This window comes from Schistocerca piceifrons, chromosome X, assembly GCF_021461385.2.
Source record: "Schistocerca piceifrons isolate TAMUIC-IGC-003096 chromosome X, iqSchPice1.1, whole genome shotgun sequence".
Classification (NCBI taxonomy): Eukaryota; Metazoa; Arthropoda; class Insecta; order Orthoptera; family Acrididae; genus Schistocerca; species Schistocerca piceifrons.
The window spans coordinates 349,329,216-349,349,775 of NC_060149.1; the positions used below are offsets into that span (position 1 = coordinate 349,329,216).

The 20,560-nt window shown below is 44.7% G+C and overlaps 2 protein-coding genes across 3 annotated transcripts in view; one reads left to right on the forward strand and one right to left on the reverse strand.

Annotated features, from left to right (window-relative positions):
• LOC124721695 (katanin p60 ATPase-containing subunit A-like 1) overlaps positions 1-20,560 on the reverse strand; it is a 202,182-nt gene that overhangs the window by 110,881 nt on the left and 70,741 nt on the right. The window contains exon 3 of one of the 2 annotated variants that reach the window (XM_047246779.1): positions 5,505-5,719. In XM_047246779.1, coding sequence (XP_047102735.1) covers positions 5,505-5,679 — 175 coding nt within the window. In that variant the 5' untranslated portion in view covers positions 5,680-5,719. Of the gene's footprint in view, positions 1-5,504; positions 5,810-20,560 lie in introns of those variants that run through there. The other variant, XM_047246780.1, reaches the window with a different exon arrangement.
• The window catches only part of LOC124722349 (trithorax group protein osa-like), a 63,037-nt gene continuing 52,934 nt past the window's right edge, over positions 10,458-20,560 (forward strand). Inside the window, exons 1-2 of the mRNA XM_047247522.1 lie at positions 10,458-10,547; positions 20,324-20,512. Of these exons, the coding sequence (XP_047103478.1) occupies positions 10,458-10,547; positions 20,324-20,512 (279 nt within the window). The remainder of the gene's footprint in view (positions 10,548-20,323; positions 20,513-20,560) is intronic.

A 20,560-nucleotide genomic window follows, 5' to 3' on the forward strand; every position in this document is an offset into this window, starting at 1 on the left:
ATGCCACTTTCCATAAGAAGGTGTCAATAGTTCCATCATTGTTTTTCCTAAAGGTTGTCCAGCGCCGGAACATATCTCGAATGAGGAAATGTATCCCTTACTCGAATCACACAGCTCCGAAAGCCATATTTGGTAATTTTCGACGGATTGTAAACTTTAAAATTTAACTGTCCACGCCATGGTTTCATTCCTTCATCAACTGAGATGTTTTGACTTAGATTAAACGTTTCTTTAAACTTTATGGAAAAATAATCAGTTACGAATTGCACTTTGAAAAGCCGGTCGGCATTATTCGGTTTATTGTTGTTGTCGGAAAAATGTAAAAATGATAATATTTGTCTGAATCGTTTTGCAAAATATCGGTGTGTCTATCAACGAAGTTCGGGCCCCATAACATCGACAAATTTGGCATTTTTTAAAATCCAGTTCCCTTCTATTGAAATTTTGACTGTAATACTTATTGGTTTCGTTGCTAATATATTCAAACAGATCGTTCCCAATACATAATTCTACGATATCCACCACGCTCTGTGTATCTTTGGGAAACATGTGTGGACCCGGAGATCCTTCAAATTTGTTATTGGTCCTCAGTAAATTCTTCCGAATCAGATGGCAACCGTAGCGTTCGCCGAGTTCTTCTTGGACGTATTTCACTATCTATCCTCTGACGATTTTGCTTAATTTTCATTTTTTTGATATCCAATGTCTTCTTCCCAATCACGCCTGAACGTCAGACAAGACGTCCGCGCATTCATCGTAAATATTCGTATCGTCTCTTCCGTCTGCCATGATGAAAGTGCACAAGTACTTATAAAAACAAAAAACTTGATAGGGTGTGTAACTTATTGTTACCTAAACAAAACACCAACAGAATGAAAATGATACTTAAGTGCTGTCACAGGCCACTGTGCGATAATATGCTCACGACCCCACTGTGATGTCGCCGGCCTCCCGGCGATACTGTGCACACGACACCACTGTTGTGTCGTTGGTCTTTGACGACTATTTCGCGCACGACACCGCTGTGGTATCGCCGGTCAGCAAAGTGTTGATACATTTATCCCTCTGCGAGGCAAGGGGGTCACTACCTTCTTGGAAAAGTGTTTGCGGTTGCCTACAAAATGATGATTGTACCCATCCGTGCACCTCTTCGTCCGAAGCAAATCTACAGCCACGAGTATCGTTCGTCAGGGTTCCAAAAAAATGGTTCAAATGGTTCTGAGCACTATGGGATTTAACATCTGAGGTCATCAGTCCCCTATAACTTAGAACTACTTAAACATAACTAACCTATGAACATCACACACATCCAAGCCCGAGGATGGATTCGAACCTGCGACCGTAGTGGTCGCGTGGTTCCAGACTGAAGCGCCTAGAACCGCTCGGCCACTGCGGCCGGCGGTTCCACAAATCTGGAAATCGCATGGGGAGGGATCGGGACTGTATGGGGTACGTGTAAGAGATTCCCAGCGAAACGACTGCAATGTAGTCAACACAACCTGTCAACAAAATGCCCGCCCTCACGTTTCGACTACGCTGCAGAAGTTTCACTCGGATGCCCTTACACATACTCCATAGAGTCCCAATCTCTTCCCATGCGATATCCATAATTTTGGTGCCCTGAAGTAAGATACTAGTGGCAGTCGATTTGCTTCGGACGAAGAGGTACAAGCCCGGGTAAAATCACGGTTCCGTAAGCAACCGCAAACTTTTCCGTGAAGCCACTGACCGTCTTGTCTCACAGTGGGATAAATGTATTAACAATTATGGCGATTACTTTTGAAATAATGAAGACTTTTCTTCCTTTTTTCCCATCTGTCTAGTTTTCATTTGTCTGCGCCTTATACAAATGCAGGAATGTGGTCAAACCCAAAGTTCTGTCAAGAATCCAGGAAAACTGACAAATAGTAATATCTGAGTCGTTCAATGTATGTTGAAATCCGACCGGAGACTTGTAAGATTCGTGGCAAACGCAGGCCACAGATTTGTCATTTGGAAGCGGAGCCAGCACTCCCACCACCCAGCCTGGTGTAACTCCTTTCAGCCTGACTCAATTTCGGCGGCTCATGTGTCAATGTTGACACTTACTGATTCACGCAGCATGTCACGCGCCTTGGACCCAATTGCAGACCTCTCCATTCAAGAAAAGTTACCGGAAATGAAGCTCCTACCTAACTTTCTAGTAACTATTAGAGATAGACGGTGACAGCACATAAAATAAGGCTCGTGAAACTAAAGAACTGCCGTGCATCAAAACTATCTAAACCGTAGCCTACGGAGTAGGCTGCGACTGGATTCGTGATTTCCTGTCAGAAAGGTCACATTCGTAGTAATAGACGGAAAGTCATCGAGTAAAACAGAAGTATATCCGGCATTCCCCAAGGAAGTATTATAGGCCCTCTATTGTTCCTGGTCTATATTAACGACATAGGGGACAATCTGAGTAGCCGTCTTAGATTGTTTCCAGATGATGCTGTCATTTACCGTCTTGTAAAGTCATCAGATGATCAAAAATACAAGCAAAATAATTTACATAAGATATCTGTATGGTGCGAAAAGTGGCAATTGACCCTGAATAAAGAAAAGTGTGAAGTTATTCACACGAGTGCTAAAAGAAATCCGCTAAATTTCGATTACCCGATAAGTCACACAAATCTTAAGGCTGTAAATTCAGACAAATACTTAGGGATTACAATTATAAATAACCTAAATTGGAACGATCACATAGATAATATTGTGGGTAGAGCAAACCAAAGACTGCGATTCATAGGCAGAACACTTTGAAAATGCAACAGGTGTACTAAAGAGACTGCTTACAACACGCTTGTCCACCCTATTCTGCAGTATTGCTGTGCTGCGTGGGATCCGCATCAGGTGGGACTGACGGATGAAATCGAAAAAGCTCAAAGAAGGGCAGCTCGTTTTGTATAACCGCGAAATAAGGGAGATAGTGTCACAGACATGATACGTGAATTGAAGTGGTAATCATGAAAGCAAAGGCGTTTTTCGTTGCGACGGGATTTTCTCATGAAATGTGAATCACCAGTTTTCTCCTCCGATTGCGAAAACATTCTGTTGCCACCCACCTACATAGGGAGAAATGATCATCACGATAAAATAAGAAAAATCAGGGCTCACACAGAAAAATTCAAGTGCTCGTTTTTCCCACGTGCCGTTCGCGAGTGGAACGGTAGAGAGACAGCTTGAAGGTGGTTCATTGAACCCTCTGCCAGATACTTTATTGTGAATAGCAGAGTAATCACGTAGATGTAGATGTAAATGACGTCACTGAAGGAGTATGGATTTTTCAGCTAGTACCAGTCCAACGATGGTTTTTAGTCAAGTTAGTTCTAGCTACTGGAGTATCTTGTTCGCTGAGAGAAATATCGTAGTTGAGACACTATGGTATGTCAATGCGTTCTGGTTTTTTTTCAGCTGATGATAACCCCTCGGATCCTGAATTATGAAGATTTTGAGGTAATACGGAACAGCTGTCTGCTTCTCACACTGTGTAAACCAACTGGAAGTGGCTGATGCCCTCTTCACTGGACTGGTGGGTCAGAGGATCGAGTTAAAAGTCTCAGCTCAGATTTAGATTTTCCGTGGTTTCGTCCTAGGAAGTGGGATAGATGCTTCACTACGGCCGGAACAGCATCTCCCTCACGATACTGCCACAATTTTTGTGGTATCGATAGCTACGATGCGACGGCTTAGGTACAAGTTCTTAGGTTGGCACTACGAGAGCGGACGAACAACTCCGACCACAGCGCCCTCTAGCCGACGATGTGGAGCTCGACGAGCGCCGCTCCACGTTCAGCCCATTTGATTACGAGCAGACGACCTAGCAAGATAGTTTCTATTGCATAGTGGACGAGCCACTACAGATTTTGCCTTTGAAACTTCTAGTCGATGTTAGCTTTGATTGATGTACGGCTTCGCATGAACGCCAAAGTTAAGTAACAATTTAAGTATTCATATTCTTCCTATAGTAAAGGTGCTTTAAATTTACACGCAGTACCGAAGTACTTCACCCTTTCCTGCTCCTACTCGCGTCCTTTACTCTCGGCCTTTTTTGCAGAAGCGGTTCACAGGAGCAGATCCACGCGCTGGAGCAGATACAAAATTTTTAATGAACTCGAAGACGGGGGATCACAAGCGCTCACCCTCTTCTCTTTTATTCCAGCATACTATCATTCATAGAGCGAAGGCTGTGACTGGAGATTTCATGAAAAATGTTCCAGGGAAAACAAATGGCCAACTCATAGCTGTAGTATCAACATTCACTATTTGAGCAGAAGTATACGGTTACCCTTATATAATACGGAACTGACCACTGGATGTCACGTGAGGCGGATCCGCCAGTAGAAACGGAGGTGTGGAGTGTGTTGTCAGTAGAGGAGTAGTAACGGCAGAATGGGTCGGTCAGGAGAGCTTAGTGACTTCGAACATGGACTGTATAGTCACTGCATGTCACCTAAGTAATGAATCCATCACGGATATTTCGGCCGTTCTAAAGCTTCACAAGTCGACTGGTGACGCGATTGTGAAGTGGAAATGCAAAGGAACAACAACAGCTAAACCAAGACCATGCAGACTCAATGTATCGACCAACAGGGACCGTCGAGCACTGGGGTAGGCTGATTGTAAAAAGTCGTATGAAATCAGCGGTAAAAATTACTCACGAATCTCAGTGCATCTAGCATAATGACTGCATAAGGAGTCGAAAAGAATGGCGTACTCTTATGGAATAATTCCTGTTAAGTCACAAATTTCTGTAGTCAGCGCAAAGAGACACTTGTAGTGATGTAAAGTGCGACGCCACTGAAGAGTGAGTTGTTGGAAACGAGTGATTTTGAGTGATGAATCACGCTACACCCATCGAGAATCCGATAGAGAGGTTTTAGTTTGTTGAGTGCCTACAGAACGTTGCTTGCCATGATATATAGTGCCTACGGTGAAATACGGTTACAGATGGCCGTATGGGTGCATTTTTCGTGGCTAGGATGTGGCTTCCTTACTGCACTTAAGAAAGCGCTGTACTGCGTACAGCAGTGGAACACTTCGGAGACAATCCTGGTTTATGCCAGCGGGACAATGTTCCCTGTCGTAAAGCAGCATCTGTGAGATAATGTTTTGTGGCCAATAATATGCCTAAAATGGAGTGGCCTGCTTAGAGTGCCGGCATGAACGCAAAGAAAAACCTTTAGCGTGAGTCAGAACGTCAACTTTACTCCAGACCCCAGCATCCAACATCACTACCATCTCTGGTTTCGACTCTCGAGGAAGAATGCCATTCCTCCACAGTCATTGAGACACGTCATTGAACGTGTCCCCAGCAGAACTGAAGTCGTTATAAAGGCGAAGGAAGCACGCACCCCTTATTAACGTCCACTAATGGGTGTCTGGATACTTTTGATCATATAGTGTACGTAAATATTGTACGGTACCCGTTGACAAACCGCCACAGCCACAAAGTGAGGGTAGGCGGTTTGCGAGCGACTGACCTGTGGCGGGTGACTTGTTCCTGTGCAGGCGGGCGCGTGGGCGGTGAGCGGGCTGCGGGTGCTGCGTGGCGGCTGTCCGGCGCTGTGGCTGCGGGGGCGGCGCGTGCGACTGCCAGCGCGTCGTCGTCATCTTGGTGAAGGCGAACGGCTCCAGCAGCGTCATCGCGTCCATCATCCGCGTCACCTGGTGCAGCGCAGAGTGCGACGACCTCGGGCTGCAACACAGCACGCAGTCGGCTAAATGCGTACTGCCGATCTCTGCCTATCATGTGTTAGCATTGCCAGAGGGAACATTTGCTGTATGCTCGGACAACGAATGCACAATAAAAATCTCTACCAGTTCCATTATTTATATGACTGAACATCTCCTGCAACAGAAGTAATATCGTATGGGAAAGACGTGGAATCTATTGTTCCTTGACGAGACCACAAGTTGCGGTAATAAGTTGCACGTATAAAAGACAGAGCTATTTATCTCGAGATAATATAGACAAATGGTGATGCCAATTCGCACGGGTACAAAATGGAACTGTTGCTTTGAAATAAAAATACCCCACTTGGCGACAGTAAGTGATACGTACGCAAGACAATGTCTGTTGTTTGTACGGGGTGATCCAAACGTCAGTTAAAATTAGAAAATTCAATACTTCGCGGGGAAATGTAGACAGAGAGGTAAAAATATACACACATGCTTGGAATTAGATGGGGTTTTCTTGAAACCAAAAAAGTTCAGCAAATCACCAGCGCATGGCGTTTCACATAATAAACACATCAAAAAAATTTTGCTTCACCTCGGTTCCGAGAGTTCCGGAACCTGTTCAGAAAATTGGTATACAGATAAACATAAACATCATTTCCGCCATTTTTATTGCTCATGAAACCCACACATTGCATATTGCACCACCATACAGCGAGGCCTTCAGAAGTGGTGGTCCAGATTACTGTACACGTCGGTACCCCTAATACCCAGTAGCACGTCCTCTTGCATTGATGCATGCCTGTATTCGTCGTGCCATACTATCCACAAGTTAATCAAGGCACTGTTGGTCCAGATTGTCCCACTCTTCAACGGCGATTCAAAGTAGATGCCTCAGAGTGCTTCACGTCGTTCATAAACAGCCCTTTTCAATCTATCCCAGGTATGTTCGATAGGGTTCATGTCTGGAGAACATGCTGGTCACTCTAGTCGAGAGATGTTGTTATCCTGAAGGAAGTCATTCACAAGATGTGCACGACGGGGGCGCTAATCGTCGTCCATGAAGACGAATACCTCACCCATATGCTGCTGATATAGTTGTACTATAGGTCGGAGGATGGCATTCACGTATCGTACTTCCGTTACGGTGCCTTCCATGACCACCAGCGGCGTACGTCGGTCCCACATAATGCCATCCCAAAACAGAAGGGAACCTCCACCTTGCTACACTCGCTGGACAGTGTGTCTAAGGCGTTTGGCGTGACCGAGTTGCCTCCAAACACGTCTCCGATGATTGTCTGATTGAAGGCACATGCGACACTCATCGTTGAAGAGAACGCGATGCCGATCCTGAGCGGCCTTTTCGGAATGTTGTTGGGCAAATCTATACCGTACTGCATGGTGTCGTGGTTGCACAGATGGATCTCGCCTTGGACGTCGGGAGTGAAGTTACGCATGATGCAGCCTATTGCGCTCAGTTTGAGTCGTAACACGACGTCCTGTGGCTGCATTATTCAACATTCTGACGTTGCTGTCAGGATTCCTCCGAGCCATAATCCGTAGGTACCGATCATCCACTGCAGTAGCAGCCCTTGGGTGGCCTGAGCGAGGCATGTCATCAATAGTTCCTGTCTCTTTGTATCTCTTCCATGTTCAAACAACATCACTTTGGTTCACTCCGAGACGCTTGGACAGTTCCCTTGCTGAGAGCCCTTCCTGGCACAAAGTAACAATGCAGAAGCGATCGAACCGCGGTATTGACCGTCTAGGTACGGTTGAACTACAGACAACACGTGCTGTGTACCTCCTTCCTGGTGTAATGAGTGGAACTGATCGGCTGTCGGACCCCCTCCGTCTAATAGGCGCTGCTCATGCATGGTTGTTTACATCTTCGGGTGGGTTTAGTGACAGTCAAAGGGACTGTGTGTGTGATACAATAACCACAGTCAACGTCTATCTTCAGGAGTTCCTGGAATCGGGGTGATGCAAAACTGTTTTTGACGTGTATACAAAAGTAATAATTAGCATAAAAATTGATTTTTGGGAAAGACGGTGCTTTTTGTAACACATGCTCAACATATCGGCTGTCATTCATCAACAATACCTGTAGTGGAGCGACAATGTTGTGAACAGCACTGAACAGTAGGTATGGTGAGAAACTGCCGTCGGATGTTTTCTTTTAGCATTCCTAATGAAATCGGATGATCGTGGTAGGCTTGCGACTGCAGATGACCCCACAATCAATAATGACACGGATTAAGGGCTGGGGACTTGGGAGGTCAAGGATGACGGACGTGACAACGCAGCATTCGATCCTCACCAAGCGATGTACACAAGACGTCTTTCACAAGCATAGCAATATGGAGAGGAGCGCCATACTGAATAAAGGTCGTACCTTCCAGCACGTGTTTATAAACCTTCTCTCATTACAGCTCATTTTATACACGATTCTCATGCGGCGACACTGACATTTTACTGTCCAGCATTGTCTGTTAGCCAGTTTTTGCACTCGTTTTTGGTTTCAGTGAAACACCATGTCATTTCAGGCATGTATATCAATTTTTACCTCCCTATCTACATTATTCCCTGAATTAGCGGGTTTTAAAATGTTAACAAACTTTTAGGTCACCCTGTATATTAAACGGAGTTACACAAATGCACCGTATAGCACTGACCTAGTTTGTTAGACCTCACTACATTACGTGAAAAGCGGCAGGATTGATAACAAGCGTCAAGTGCATTTGGGATCATGGCAAGCGAGTGCGCGTTCTTTAAATATCTGTGACTGCATCGTTGTTACAACTGTAATGATATCAGTACGCTACATGGGACTCCAGGTAGCAGTAACTGAACATTTCAGTAGTAACTAACTCCTAGTACTAATTTGTTCGGATACTATAACGACGATGGAGAGAGGATATGAGAGCAGGTGAAAAATTAATTATTTAATGTTCTACCTATGTGTCGAAGCTGGAACTGCTATAATTCCGACTAAGAAGTAAGCATATATTTGAACTAACCGTGATTATCCTTAAATGAGAAGCCTATTCTCGCTCACTGCCTGTCATCACTCGCTCATACTTTTAAATATTTGCTGGCATTCAGGTTAGATTTGATGGGAGGCTAAAATTAACTACGCTACCACCAACAAAATTTGATAAATGGAGCACAAAATAACGTAAACGTAGATTCAATTATGTTCAAAATAACTGCAACTTTCCTTCGCTCCGCTCTTTGAGATTCCGTGGCGTAGCGCGTAGTGTCAGGGGACTTGAAAGAGTTACACGCGTCGTCCCAGGCTAAGATCATTACGCAGCACGAGTGGCGCACTCTGAGAAGAGAGCACATGTTCTTGGTCTGCTGCAGTGGCAGTGCTGCGGTGTGCATCACACTGTGGGAGCGGCAGTTGGAAACGAACTCCAGGGCGTAAGTGAGCGCCAGAATTTCACGTTGAAAACGTGTACAATTTAGATATACAATTCTTATAGGTGAAACATCTAAATGATTCACAGGGTCACCGTGAAATTCTGGCGGTATTTAAACTAAATGCGATGTCACGTCCAGCCATAGTGAAACAGAGCTGGTAATCTGACAACGGCGCACAGACATGGGTCATGCTGAACGGGAAGGAAGACCATCGATATGGGCCACAGACGGAAATTTTCAGTCAATCGAGAAAGTGATTCACAGCAGTTACAAATTTTCCGACGATGAGGACGTTCACACAGTGGTTCTCGAATGACTGCCTCAGCAAGGGATGGATCGTCGAGGCGCTGAACGATTGGTTGAACATCCGATCGTTGTTTTACAAAGAGCTGGTGACTATGTCGAAAACAAGTGTCACGTATGTCTGCCATTTTAAAGAGTAGTACAGCATTCAATAAAAGTTTCTTTGCCTGCCATAATAACGTATAACTTACATTCTGAAGTCCTCTCGTATCATCTGGACCGAGAAAGATGGCGCAGTGATTAGCACAATGGACTCGCATTCTAGAGGACGACAGTTCAAATCCCCGTCCGCTCACCCAGATTTAGGTTTTTACTGATATCCCTAAACTTCTCCGGCAAAATGCCTAGCTAGTTCCTTTGAAATGGCCATGGCCGATTTCCTTCATCATCCTTTCGTATTCCGAGCTTGTGCTCTGTCTCATACCGCCGCCACTAGTTTTCGGTGCTACTAAGCGGAATTGCCGCAGCTGTTGTAAGGAGGCCGCGACCGCCACTCGGCACGGAGCGAACCAAAACACCATTGCATGAGATGCGGCAGTAACACCCTCTGGTTTCCACATTGCGTGTCAGAGGCCAGTACTCGCAGTACTGTCGGCGAAGCAGAATGGCAGGGCGACCACGGAAGTCGCAGGCCAGTTGCCCACATTCTGGCCGCAACACTGTCTTGGGGTACGTGTTTAGAAGCAATGCCCCGGCACTATTGGACACCAAACCTGTATAGATACCCATTATTTCCAGTAGAGATAATCGGAGTCTCGCAGCACCTACTACGGCTGTAGGTTGATATCAGGCAACAGGGTGACATGGTCGACGAGCCGACTACTGGCTCTAAGTCTACTCCCGTGAAGTTGGCACCTTCCACTGGTGGACCACCTCGGGTTCACTTCGGCAGTAGCTGGATTTCTGCCTCGGAGGTCAGCCGTTCGTGACCGGAGTTGTACAGCCGACATCAGCCTGTACTTGCGCTGTACGCCTCCGCTAGGAATGGCGAACACTACCGATGTGAGCTGTCATCCGCTACAAGAACCATGGCGGACTACCCTGTCTACAGGCGCGCCCTGTGGTCAATGAAGGAAAATTACGAGAATAAAAACATAGACACAAAATTTTGTATAGTTGTATGAGGAAGTGTCATTAACGACATACTATAAATCCCCACCAGTTGGGTGTGAGCGTGGTGGTTGGGGGGGGGGGGAGGGGGTTAAATGTAACTTTTTTTAGGTTTTGTTTGAATGACTCAAAAACCATAGCTTCTAGCAAGACTGTTTCCCAGTAAAAAATTAAAATAAAAAACGTACTATTCGTATTTCCTCTACGACCAATAGTTTCGGCGTTGCTGAGGGATGGAAAACCCGCAGTTTATTAAAAGTAGTGTTCTGATGGTATCAAATTAATGCCTGTTGTTAGATGAAGTAGATTAAGATGAAATGTTAAATGTCTGTACCACGTATAAGTATCTTAGAGCCTACTGAGGCATAAATTATACTCGAGTGTGTAACAGGGTGGAGAGGGTGAAGATAGAAGTGCGAGGGAAGATAGTTCGCCAGACTGTGGTCATGCCGTTCCCTCCTGAAGACAGAACAGGTGATTTCCACTCGCTACATCACAAGAAGCAACTACTGGGTGTTTCACAAACTTATTTAGACCCTCTGCAGCCCGCCATACTAATCACTGGCAAAGCGTAAGCGTTTCTGCGTTAGTATTAGTGGCACAGTAACTCATAACTGTATCCCATGTAGTGTAACACACTTTTGTGGAAAATAAACACACCATCCTGTGGAGGGCAATTGTAGTATAACGTTGTGAAACACCCTATAGTTGCTTCTTGTGAGGTGGCGAGTTACATAGAGTGGTGGGAAGTCACCACTCGCTCTTCGTTTCGCAGACATATGAAGGAGAGAAGTGCATGACTACAATTCGGCAGCCTACTTCCCTTGCACTTCTGTCCTCTACCTATGCCTCCCCACTCTCTTACACCCATAGAACACAATTTATCCCTTATTGCATCGCTACTGCACTTAAACGTGGGACACAAATTTAATATTTTTGTTCTTACCCCACCTTATTTAACAGTAAACATTAATTTTTTACCATGAAAACAGTATTTTTAATAATCTTCAGCTTTTCCATCCCCTGCAACGCCGAAAATGTTAGCTCTAAAGAAAAAACATATAATACCGTTTTTGTACGAAATTTAATGTAGTTTCAATTTGTACTGGGAATAATTTTCGCTAGAAGCTGCGGTTTATGAATTATTCGAGAAAAACTTAATAAAGTGACCTATAAATGCCCCCCCCCCCCCCCACCCTTACACTCCATTAATGTGGAGTTTTAGTACGTTGTCGTGAAACTCCTACCACCGTAAAAAATTGCGTCTACTTCACCTTGTTTGGTCTTCATTGTCTGGGCTACTGCCCTGACCTGCAGAGACGGTGTACGAGCTGCCGCAGGTTACCAGAGTCAGTCCTGCTCTACTGTTGACGTTAAGCCGGCTGCTGATCGGCCACAGTATCAGTAACCGCCGGCAACTGTCGTCACACGACAAGCGGGTGTAACTGTTACGGAGCAACGCTAGGAGTGTTGTAACTTTTCTAATAAAATGAGTGAGTGTTAATGCTGTTTTCTTGGTCGACCACCGGTCAACAGCCTGGCTCAACCCACCACCTCGTCTCAACCCTGCTACTGTAGATGTCATCAACCTCGGGCCTCTACATTTGCGTGTCTGGAGCAACTCCGATACGGCTACCGGCAGCCCGACCCAGCATCTCATACCGGCTGCAGCACTTAGCAGGAATAATTACAGTGGACTAACTGTTTTGTTTAGTTCTTCTACTTTAGCGTGCAGAGGATTTCTAAGCGGGAGTGTTATCGGAACTTTAGAGTAGTGTTTATGAGGTCGGAAGAACGGCTGATTTGTCAAAATTTCGTGGCAATTTCAGGGAGCACTCTTTATGACCAATAAGGTGCTTGTAGTGCAAACTATTAGGGCACAGTGTGTGTACCATGTACTGAGTCACTACTGTATCAATAGAGCATTTTAGGTGCCGACGTTATGACGATGGTGCTAGGCAGTGTAGGGAATTGAAGTCTCATGATTATGCGTAAGATGTAAGATAGTATTGTAGATTTGCGAGAGTCCACCTCCGTAGTTGAGTGGTCAACGCGGCCGACTGCCAGCTGGAGGACCCGTGTTTGACTGCTGGCACTGCCAGGATTTTTTCCTTGCAGGGAGGTTACGGGGTGCACTCAGCCTCACGTGGGTCAATTGAGGATCTACGCGACCGATTAGCAGCTATTCCAAGATCAGGAAATCCGACAACGACCGGGAGAGCGGAGGGATTAGCACATGCCCCTCCATCTCGCATCCAGTGACACCATTGGCAGAGGATGACACGGCGATGGGTCGGGCACGATTGGGCCAGAAGGCGGAACTTTATCTTACCTTAATCGATGATTGTGAGAGGATATTGTCCTGATGTTGTTGCTGTTTTGGCTGATTTGGGGAAGGGGACCAAACAGCGAGGTCATCGTCCCATCGGGTTAGGAAAGGATGGAAAGGAAGTTGGCCGTACCCTTCCAAAGGAGCTATCCCGGCATTTGCTTGAAGCGATTTATAGAAATCACGGAAAACCTAAATCAGGATGGTCGGAAACAGATTTGAACCGTTGTCCTCCCGAATGCGAGTCCAGTGTGTTAAGCACTGCACCATGTCACTCGGTGTGTTGCTGTTTTATTATACTTAATTGTGTATTGGGGTCAGTGACAGAGTACAGGACGCATGGTATTTCCGGGCGGGAGGTGATTCGTACGTTAATAAATCAGGTAAAGCAGTTAACAATGGACTTGGCAGAGACGTATAGGCAAATGGTTGATGTGAAAGAAGATGGGCTATCGTCCAGTTTATCTACTACATCGGTGGATTCAGCCGCCGCTAATTTGATTTCTCCCTTTTCTGGCAAACCAACTGACGATGTGTTGTCCTTCTTGGGCCGGCTGGAGTGGCCGAGCGGTTCTAGTCGCTACAGTCTGGAACCGCGCGACTGCTACGGTCGCAGGTTCGAATCCTGCCTCGCGCATGGATGTGTGTGATGTCTTTAGGTTAGTTAGGTTTAAGTAGTTCTAAGTTCTAGGGGACTGATGACCTGAGATGTTAAGTCCCATAGTGCTCAGAGCCATTTGAACCATCTTTTGTCCTTCTTGGGTGGTTTGGAGGCAGTAGCAAAGATTGGCGTTTACACAGATGATTGTTGTTTTGTTGTTGTGGTCTTCAGTCCTGAGACTGGTTTGATGCAGCTCGCCATGCTACTCTATCCTGTGCAAGCTTTTTCATCTCCCAGTACCTACTGCGACGTACATCCTTCTGAATCTGCTTAGTGTATTCATCTCTTGGTCTCCCTCTACGATTTTTACCCTCCACGCTGCCCTCCAATACTAAATTGGTGATCCCTTGATGCCTCAGAACATGTCCTACCAACCGATCCCTTCTTCTGGTCAAGTTGTGCCACAAACTTCTCTTCTCCCCAATCCTATTCAATACTTCCTCATTGGTTATGTGATCTACCCATCTAATCTTCAGCATTCTTCTGTAGCACCACATTTCGAAAGCTTCTATTCTGTTCTTGTCCAAACTATTTATCGTCCATGTTTCACTTCCATACATGGCTACACTCCATACGAATACTTTCAGAAATAACTTCCTGACACTTAAATCAATACTGGATGTTAACAAATTTCTCTTCTTCAGAAACGCTTTCCTTGCCATTGCCAGCCTACATTTTATATCCTCTCTACTTCGACCATCATCAGTTATTTTGCTCCCCAAATAGCAAAACTCCTTTACTACTTTAAGTGTCTCATTTCCTAATCTAATTCCCTCAGTATCACCCGACTTAATTAGACTACATTCCATTATCCTTGTTTTGCTTTTGTTGATGTTCATCTTATATCCTCCTTTCAAGACACTGTTCATTCCATTCAACTGCTGTTCCAAGTCCTTTGCTGTCTCTGACAGAATTACAATGTCATCGGCGAACCTCAAAGTTTTTATTTCTTCTCCATGAATTTTAATACCTACTCCGAATTTTTCTTTTGTTTCCTTTACTGCTTGCTCAATATACAGATTGAACAACATCGGGGAGAGGCTACAACCCTGTCTTACTCCCTTCCCAACCACTGCTTCCCTTTCATGTCCCTCGACTCTTATAACTGCCATCTGGTTTCTGTACAAATTGTAAATAGCCTTTCGCTCCCTGTATTTTACCCCTGCCACCTTTACAATTTGAAAGAGAGTATTCCAGTCAACATTGTCAAAAGCTTTCTCTAAGTCTACAAATGCTAGAAATGTAGGTTTGCCTTTCCTTAATCTTTCTTCTAAGATAAGTCGTAAGGTCAGTATTGCCTCACGTGTTCCAGTGTTTCTACGGAATCCAAACTGATCTTCCCCGAGGTTGGCTTCTACTAGTCTTTCCATTCGTCTGTAAAGAATTCGTGTTAGTATTTTGCAGCTGTGACTTATTAAGCTGATAGTTCGGTAATTTTCACATCTGTCAACACCTGCTTTCTTTGGGATTGGAATTATTATATTCTTCTTGAAGTCTGAGGGTATTTCGCCTGTTTCATACATCTTGCTCACCAGATGGTAGAGTTTTGTCAGGACTGGCTCTCCCACGGCCGTCAGTAGTTCCAATGGAATATTGTCTACTCCGGGGGCCTTGTTTCGACTCAGGTCTTTCAGTGCTCTGTCAAACTCTTCGCGCAGTATCGTATCTCCCATTTCATCTTCATCTACATCCTCTTCCATTTCCATAATATTGTCCTCAAGTACATCGCCCTTGTATAGACCCTCTATATACTCCTTCCACCTTTCTGCTTTCCCTTCTTTGCTTAGAACTGGGTTTCCATCTGAGCTCTTGATATTCATACAAGTCGTTCTCTTATCTCCAAAGGTCTCTTTAATTTTTCTGTAGGCGGTATCTATCTTACCTCTAGTGAGATAGGCCTCTACATCCTTACATTTGTCCTCTAGCCATCCCTGCTTAGCCATTTTGCACTTCCTGTTGATCTCATTTTTGAGACGTTTGTATTCCTTTTTGCCTGTTTCACTTACTGCATTTTTATATTTTCTCCTTTCATCAATTAAATTCCATATTTCTTCTGTTACCCAAGGATTTCTACTAGCCCTCGTCTTTTTACCTACTTGATCCTCTGCTGCCTTCACTACTTCATCCCTCAAAGCTACCCATTCTTCTTCTACTGTATTTATTTCCCCCATTCCTGTCGATTGCTCCCTTATGCTCTCCCTGAATCTCTGTACAACCTCTGGTTCTTTTAGTTTATCCAGGTCCCATCTCCTTAAATTCCCAACTTTTTGCAGTTTCTTCAGTTTTAATCTACAGGTCGTAACCAATAGATTGTGGTCAGAGTCCACATCTGCCCCTGGAAATGTCTTACAATTTAAAACCTGGTTCCTAAATCTCTGTCTTACCATTATATAATCTATCTGATACCTTTTAGTATCTCCAGGGTTCTTCCATGTATACAACCTTCTTTCATGATTCTTAAACCAAGTGTTAGTAATGATTATGTTGTGCTCTGTGCAAAATTCGACCAGGCGGCTTCCTCTTTCATTTCTGTCCCCCAATCCATATTCACCTACTATGTTTCCTTGTCTCCCTTTTCCTACACTCGAATTCCAGTCACCCATGACTATTAAATTTTCATCTCCCTTGACAATCTGAATAATTTCTTTTATTTCATCATACATTTCTTCAATTTCTTCGTCATCTGCAGAGCTAGTTGGCATATAAACTTGTACTACTGTAGTAGGTGTGGGCTTCGTATCTATCTTGGCCACAAAAATGCGTTCACTATGCTGTTTGTAGTAGCTTACCCGCATTCCTATTTTCCTATTCATTATTAAACCTACTCCTGCATTACCCCTATTTGATTTTGTGTTTATAACCCTGTAGTCACCTGACCAGAAGTCTTGTTCCTCCTGCCACCGAACTTCACTAATTCCCACTATATCTAACTTCAACTTATCCATTTCCCTTTTTAAATTTTCTAACCTACCTGCCCGATTAAGGGATCTGACATTCCACGCTCCGATCCGTAGAGCGCCAGTTTTCTTTCTCCTGATAACGACATCCTCTTGAGTAGTCCCCGCCCGGAGATCCGAATGGGGGACTATTTTACCTCCGGAATATTTTACCCAAGAGGACGCCATCATCATGTAATCATACAGTAAAGCTGCATGCCCTCGGGAACAATTACGGCTGTAGTTTCCCCTTGCTTTCAGCCGTTCGCAGTACCAGCACAGCGAGGCCGTTTTGGTTATTGTTACAAGGCCAGATCAGTCAATCATCCAGACTGTTGCCCTTGCAACTACTGAAAAGGCTGCTGCCCCTCTTCAGGAACCACACGTTTCTCTGGCCTCTCAACAGATACCCCTCCGTTGTGGTTGCACCTACAGTACGGCTATCTGTATCGCTGAGGCACGCAAGCCTCCCCACCAACGGCATGGTCCATGGTTCATGGGGGGGGGGGGGGGGACACAGATGATTAGCTATTACAAATGGCTTAGTTGCGGCTGACAGAGGACGCAAAAGCGTTTGATAGGTATAACTGGGAGTTGAAGAAGTACTGTCTTCTGAGCGGTTTGAACAGTGGATCAATAAACGCTGTAGAAAACAGAATAGCGCGAGGTTTTTACGGAAACAGTTGAGTGGAACATCAGGGAAGCACAATGATTCAGTCGAAAGTTTCAGCGATGGGATAGTAAAAGTCAATTGGCATACTTACGAATTAATGGGAAGAGATGAAGCAAATAAGATTATCTTCCAGGACGAGGAGCATAAAGGTCCAGACGCTTTCCTCAGAGGTCTGCCGTCCGATGTGTATAAAAGCATTCTGTGATGTAGCCCGAAAGACATTAACGCTGCCGTTAGGCTAGCTACGGATCAGGAGATAGATATAGCGACAGGGGTATGCAATAGGCGAGTCATTTTGTCTGCTGACGTGCGATCCTACAGGCGTGGGCGCTCAGGGCACGTCCAGAGGCAGTGCTGTCAGTCACAACGTGAGAACTGTCGTGTGGTTGGGCACCACGGGAAGAACTGTAGAAGCAAGGGGCGGAATGGACGGGGACGAAATGTTCAAGCGTTAAAAGCAAACGGGAACCCCATTCAATATCAATGCTGCAGAACGTATGTGGAGGCGGAAAGTGGCGTTGTGGGAGTGGTAAGCGACTAGGGGCGTACATTTTATTGGGGACAGGGGCGCATGTGTCAGTGGCAAATCTTCACCTCGTTGGTAGGAAACAATTAAACGCCCTTCACTATAGTTTGCAGGGGGTAGGAGACGGTGACGAAGTAACTGGTTTCAGCAATATTATGTTTTAGGTGGGGGCAGAATGAGTTCATGAGTGCGTCGAATAGCTGTATAATGTAACTAAAGGTTGCTACGCAATTCTGAGTCTAGATTTTTTGCTCCACTGAACTTCTGTGACATATGGTGGACGTCAAGGTGACCATGTTCCAATTGGGATAAACTGCCACCAGCGAAATGCTATCGCAAGGTTCATCTACAAACCATTTTAACGACGGACAAAATCACTAAGGCTTAATACGTATGATATCTACATCTATATCTAGATACATACCCCACAAGCCACCGTATGGTGCATGTCGAAAGGCAAAACATACAACATACCACTGATAGTCACCTCCTTTCCCGTTCCAGTAGCAAGCAGATCGAGGGAGAAACGACTGTCTGTAAGCCTCCTTACTAGTCCTAATTTCTGGTCCTTAGGCGAAATGTACGTTGGCGACTATGAAATCGTTCAGCAGTCAGCCTCAGAAGCTGATTCTTTAAATTTCCTCAGTATGGCATACGTCGCGAAATGAACGTCATCTTCCCTCAAAGGATTCCCATTTGGCTTCACGAAGCATCTCTGTGCTACTTGCTTGCTGATCGAACCTACTGGTAACGAATCTAGCAGCAAGGCTCTGAATTGCTTCAGTGTCTTCCATTAATACGACCTGGTGTGGATCCCAAACACTCTAGCAGTACTTAAAAATGGGTTGAACTAGTGCTCCACACACAGTCTCCTCTACAGGTGAAAAATTCTGCGATGAAACGAAGTCGACCTCTCGTCCTCCCTACTCCCAATCTGACGTTCTCGTTCCATTTCATATCGCTTTGCAACGTTACACCTCGATATTTAATTCATATGGAGTGGCGAGCAGCACTACTAATTCTGTATTCGGAAGTCACAGGATTATTTTTCCTGCTCATCCACATTAACTTACATTTTTCTTCATTTAAAGCTAGTTGCCATTCATCACACCAACTAAAAATTCTGTGTAAATCATCCTGTTTCCTCCTATAGTCACTCAACGAGACACCATTCCTGACGATACTCTTGTTTCTGATGAACATTCACAGCCGAAGACAACTTACTGGGTTCTATTTCTTAAGAAGTCTTCTAGCCAGTCACACAACTGGAAACCTATTCCGTGTGATTGTACCTTCATTAGCAGTCTGCAGTGGGGCACCGGCTCAAACGCTTACCGGAAATCGAGGAATATGGAATCTGCCTGTTGCCCTTCATCTATGCTCAGCACGTGAAAAAAGGGCAATCCGTGCAACGAACTGAGGATATGTTAAAGAATTCTGCAGCAAATCGATGTTGAGGATAGTGGTCTGTAATTATGTGGGTCCGTACTTTTGCTTTTCTTGTATATAGGAGTCAACTGCGCTTTTTTCCAGTTGCTCGGAACTTTGCGCTGTGCGGGAGATTCGCGGAAAATGCAAGCTAAGTAAGGGACCAGTGCCGCAGAGCACTCTCCCCGAAACCGAATTGGGATTCTATCTGGACCTGGCAACTTACTTGTTTGCAACTCTTTCAGTTATTCCCTACGCCAAGGATGTCTATTTCTATGCGCTCCATGCGGAAGTCTGTGCGACAGTCGAACGACGGTATATTTGTACCATCGTCCAGCGTGAATGATTTCTTAAACGCGAAATAAAAAACTTCACCTTTCCGTTTACTGTCTTTTATTGCCAACCCAGACTGGTCGACGAGTGACAGCATAGAAGCCTTCCATCCGCTTAGTGATTTTACATATGATCAGCAGTTTCCGGGGTTCTTGGCAAGATCTTTCGCTATGGTACGACGGTGGAAATTTTTGTATGCTTCGCGTATCCATCTTCTAACGGACGCACGAAGTTCTACCAATTTTTACCTGTCGATCGCTGGGCGTTCTTTTTTGAATCGAGAGTGGAACACTCTCTGCTTTCTCAACATTTTTCAAATTTTATTATTATCTGCGGTAGAACTTTTCGATTATTAATGCACTTACTTAGCACATATGTCTCCAGAGCGCGATTTACATTTACTTTGAATGCGAACATTAGATTAGGCTTTGCAATGACTTATTGATGCCGAATAAAAAGAACATACATCAAAAGAGAAACAAATATCACTTTGTACTTCGAAATAGTGTTTCTGTTTTTCCTGTGTGTTTTTTGCACCTATCAGTTCTAGACACCATCTTCGTTTACAAAGTGGGAGAATTTATGTGTCATGTGTTACGACAGACAAAGTAGCTTGTAACCACTAAGGGTAGTCTTTCTTTCACATAACTGAAATTGTCGAGTTTTAATCACAGTCAGTTTGATGTAACATGGTAAGATAGATATGTCAAAGCAGTTTTTAGTATTCCCATAGGGAAGTGGGGTAGATGCAGTATGAACTACACTTGAACTTGACAGTCAACAAATTGTAACTAAGATTATTGGTGTTAGAATACTGTAACTATTTTGATGTACTTGTAAATTATGAGTTTTAATGTGTATTGGTTGAACCCACTAATAAGTATGTTATGTGACACAGAAACCAGACAGCCTGTGCAAACTGTATGAGATGGATGAGAACCACGAGCGACGCATGTGGCTTGACAAACTGCTGCAGTTCATGGAGGAGCGTGGAACACCTATCTCAGCATGTCCCACCATCTCCAAGAATCCTCTCGATCTCTGTCGGTTGTATGCTTACGTCAAGGAAAGAGGGGGCTTCATGGAGGTATGCAAGGTGCAGTGTTTAGTTCCATGGTAGTTCCATAGACATACT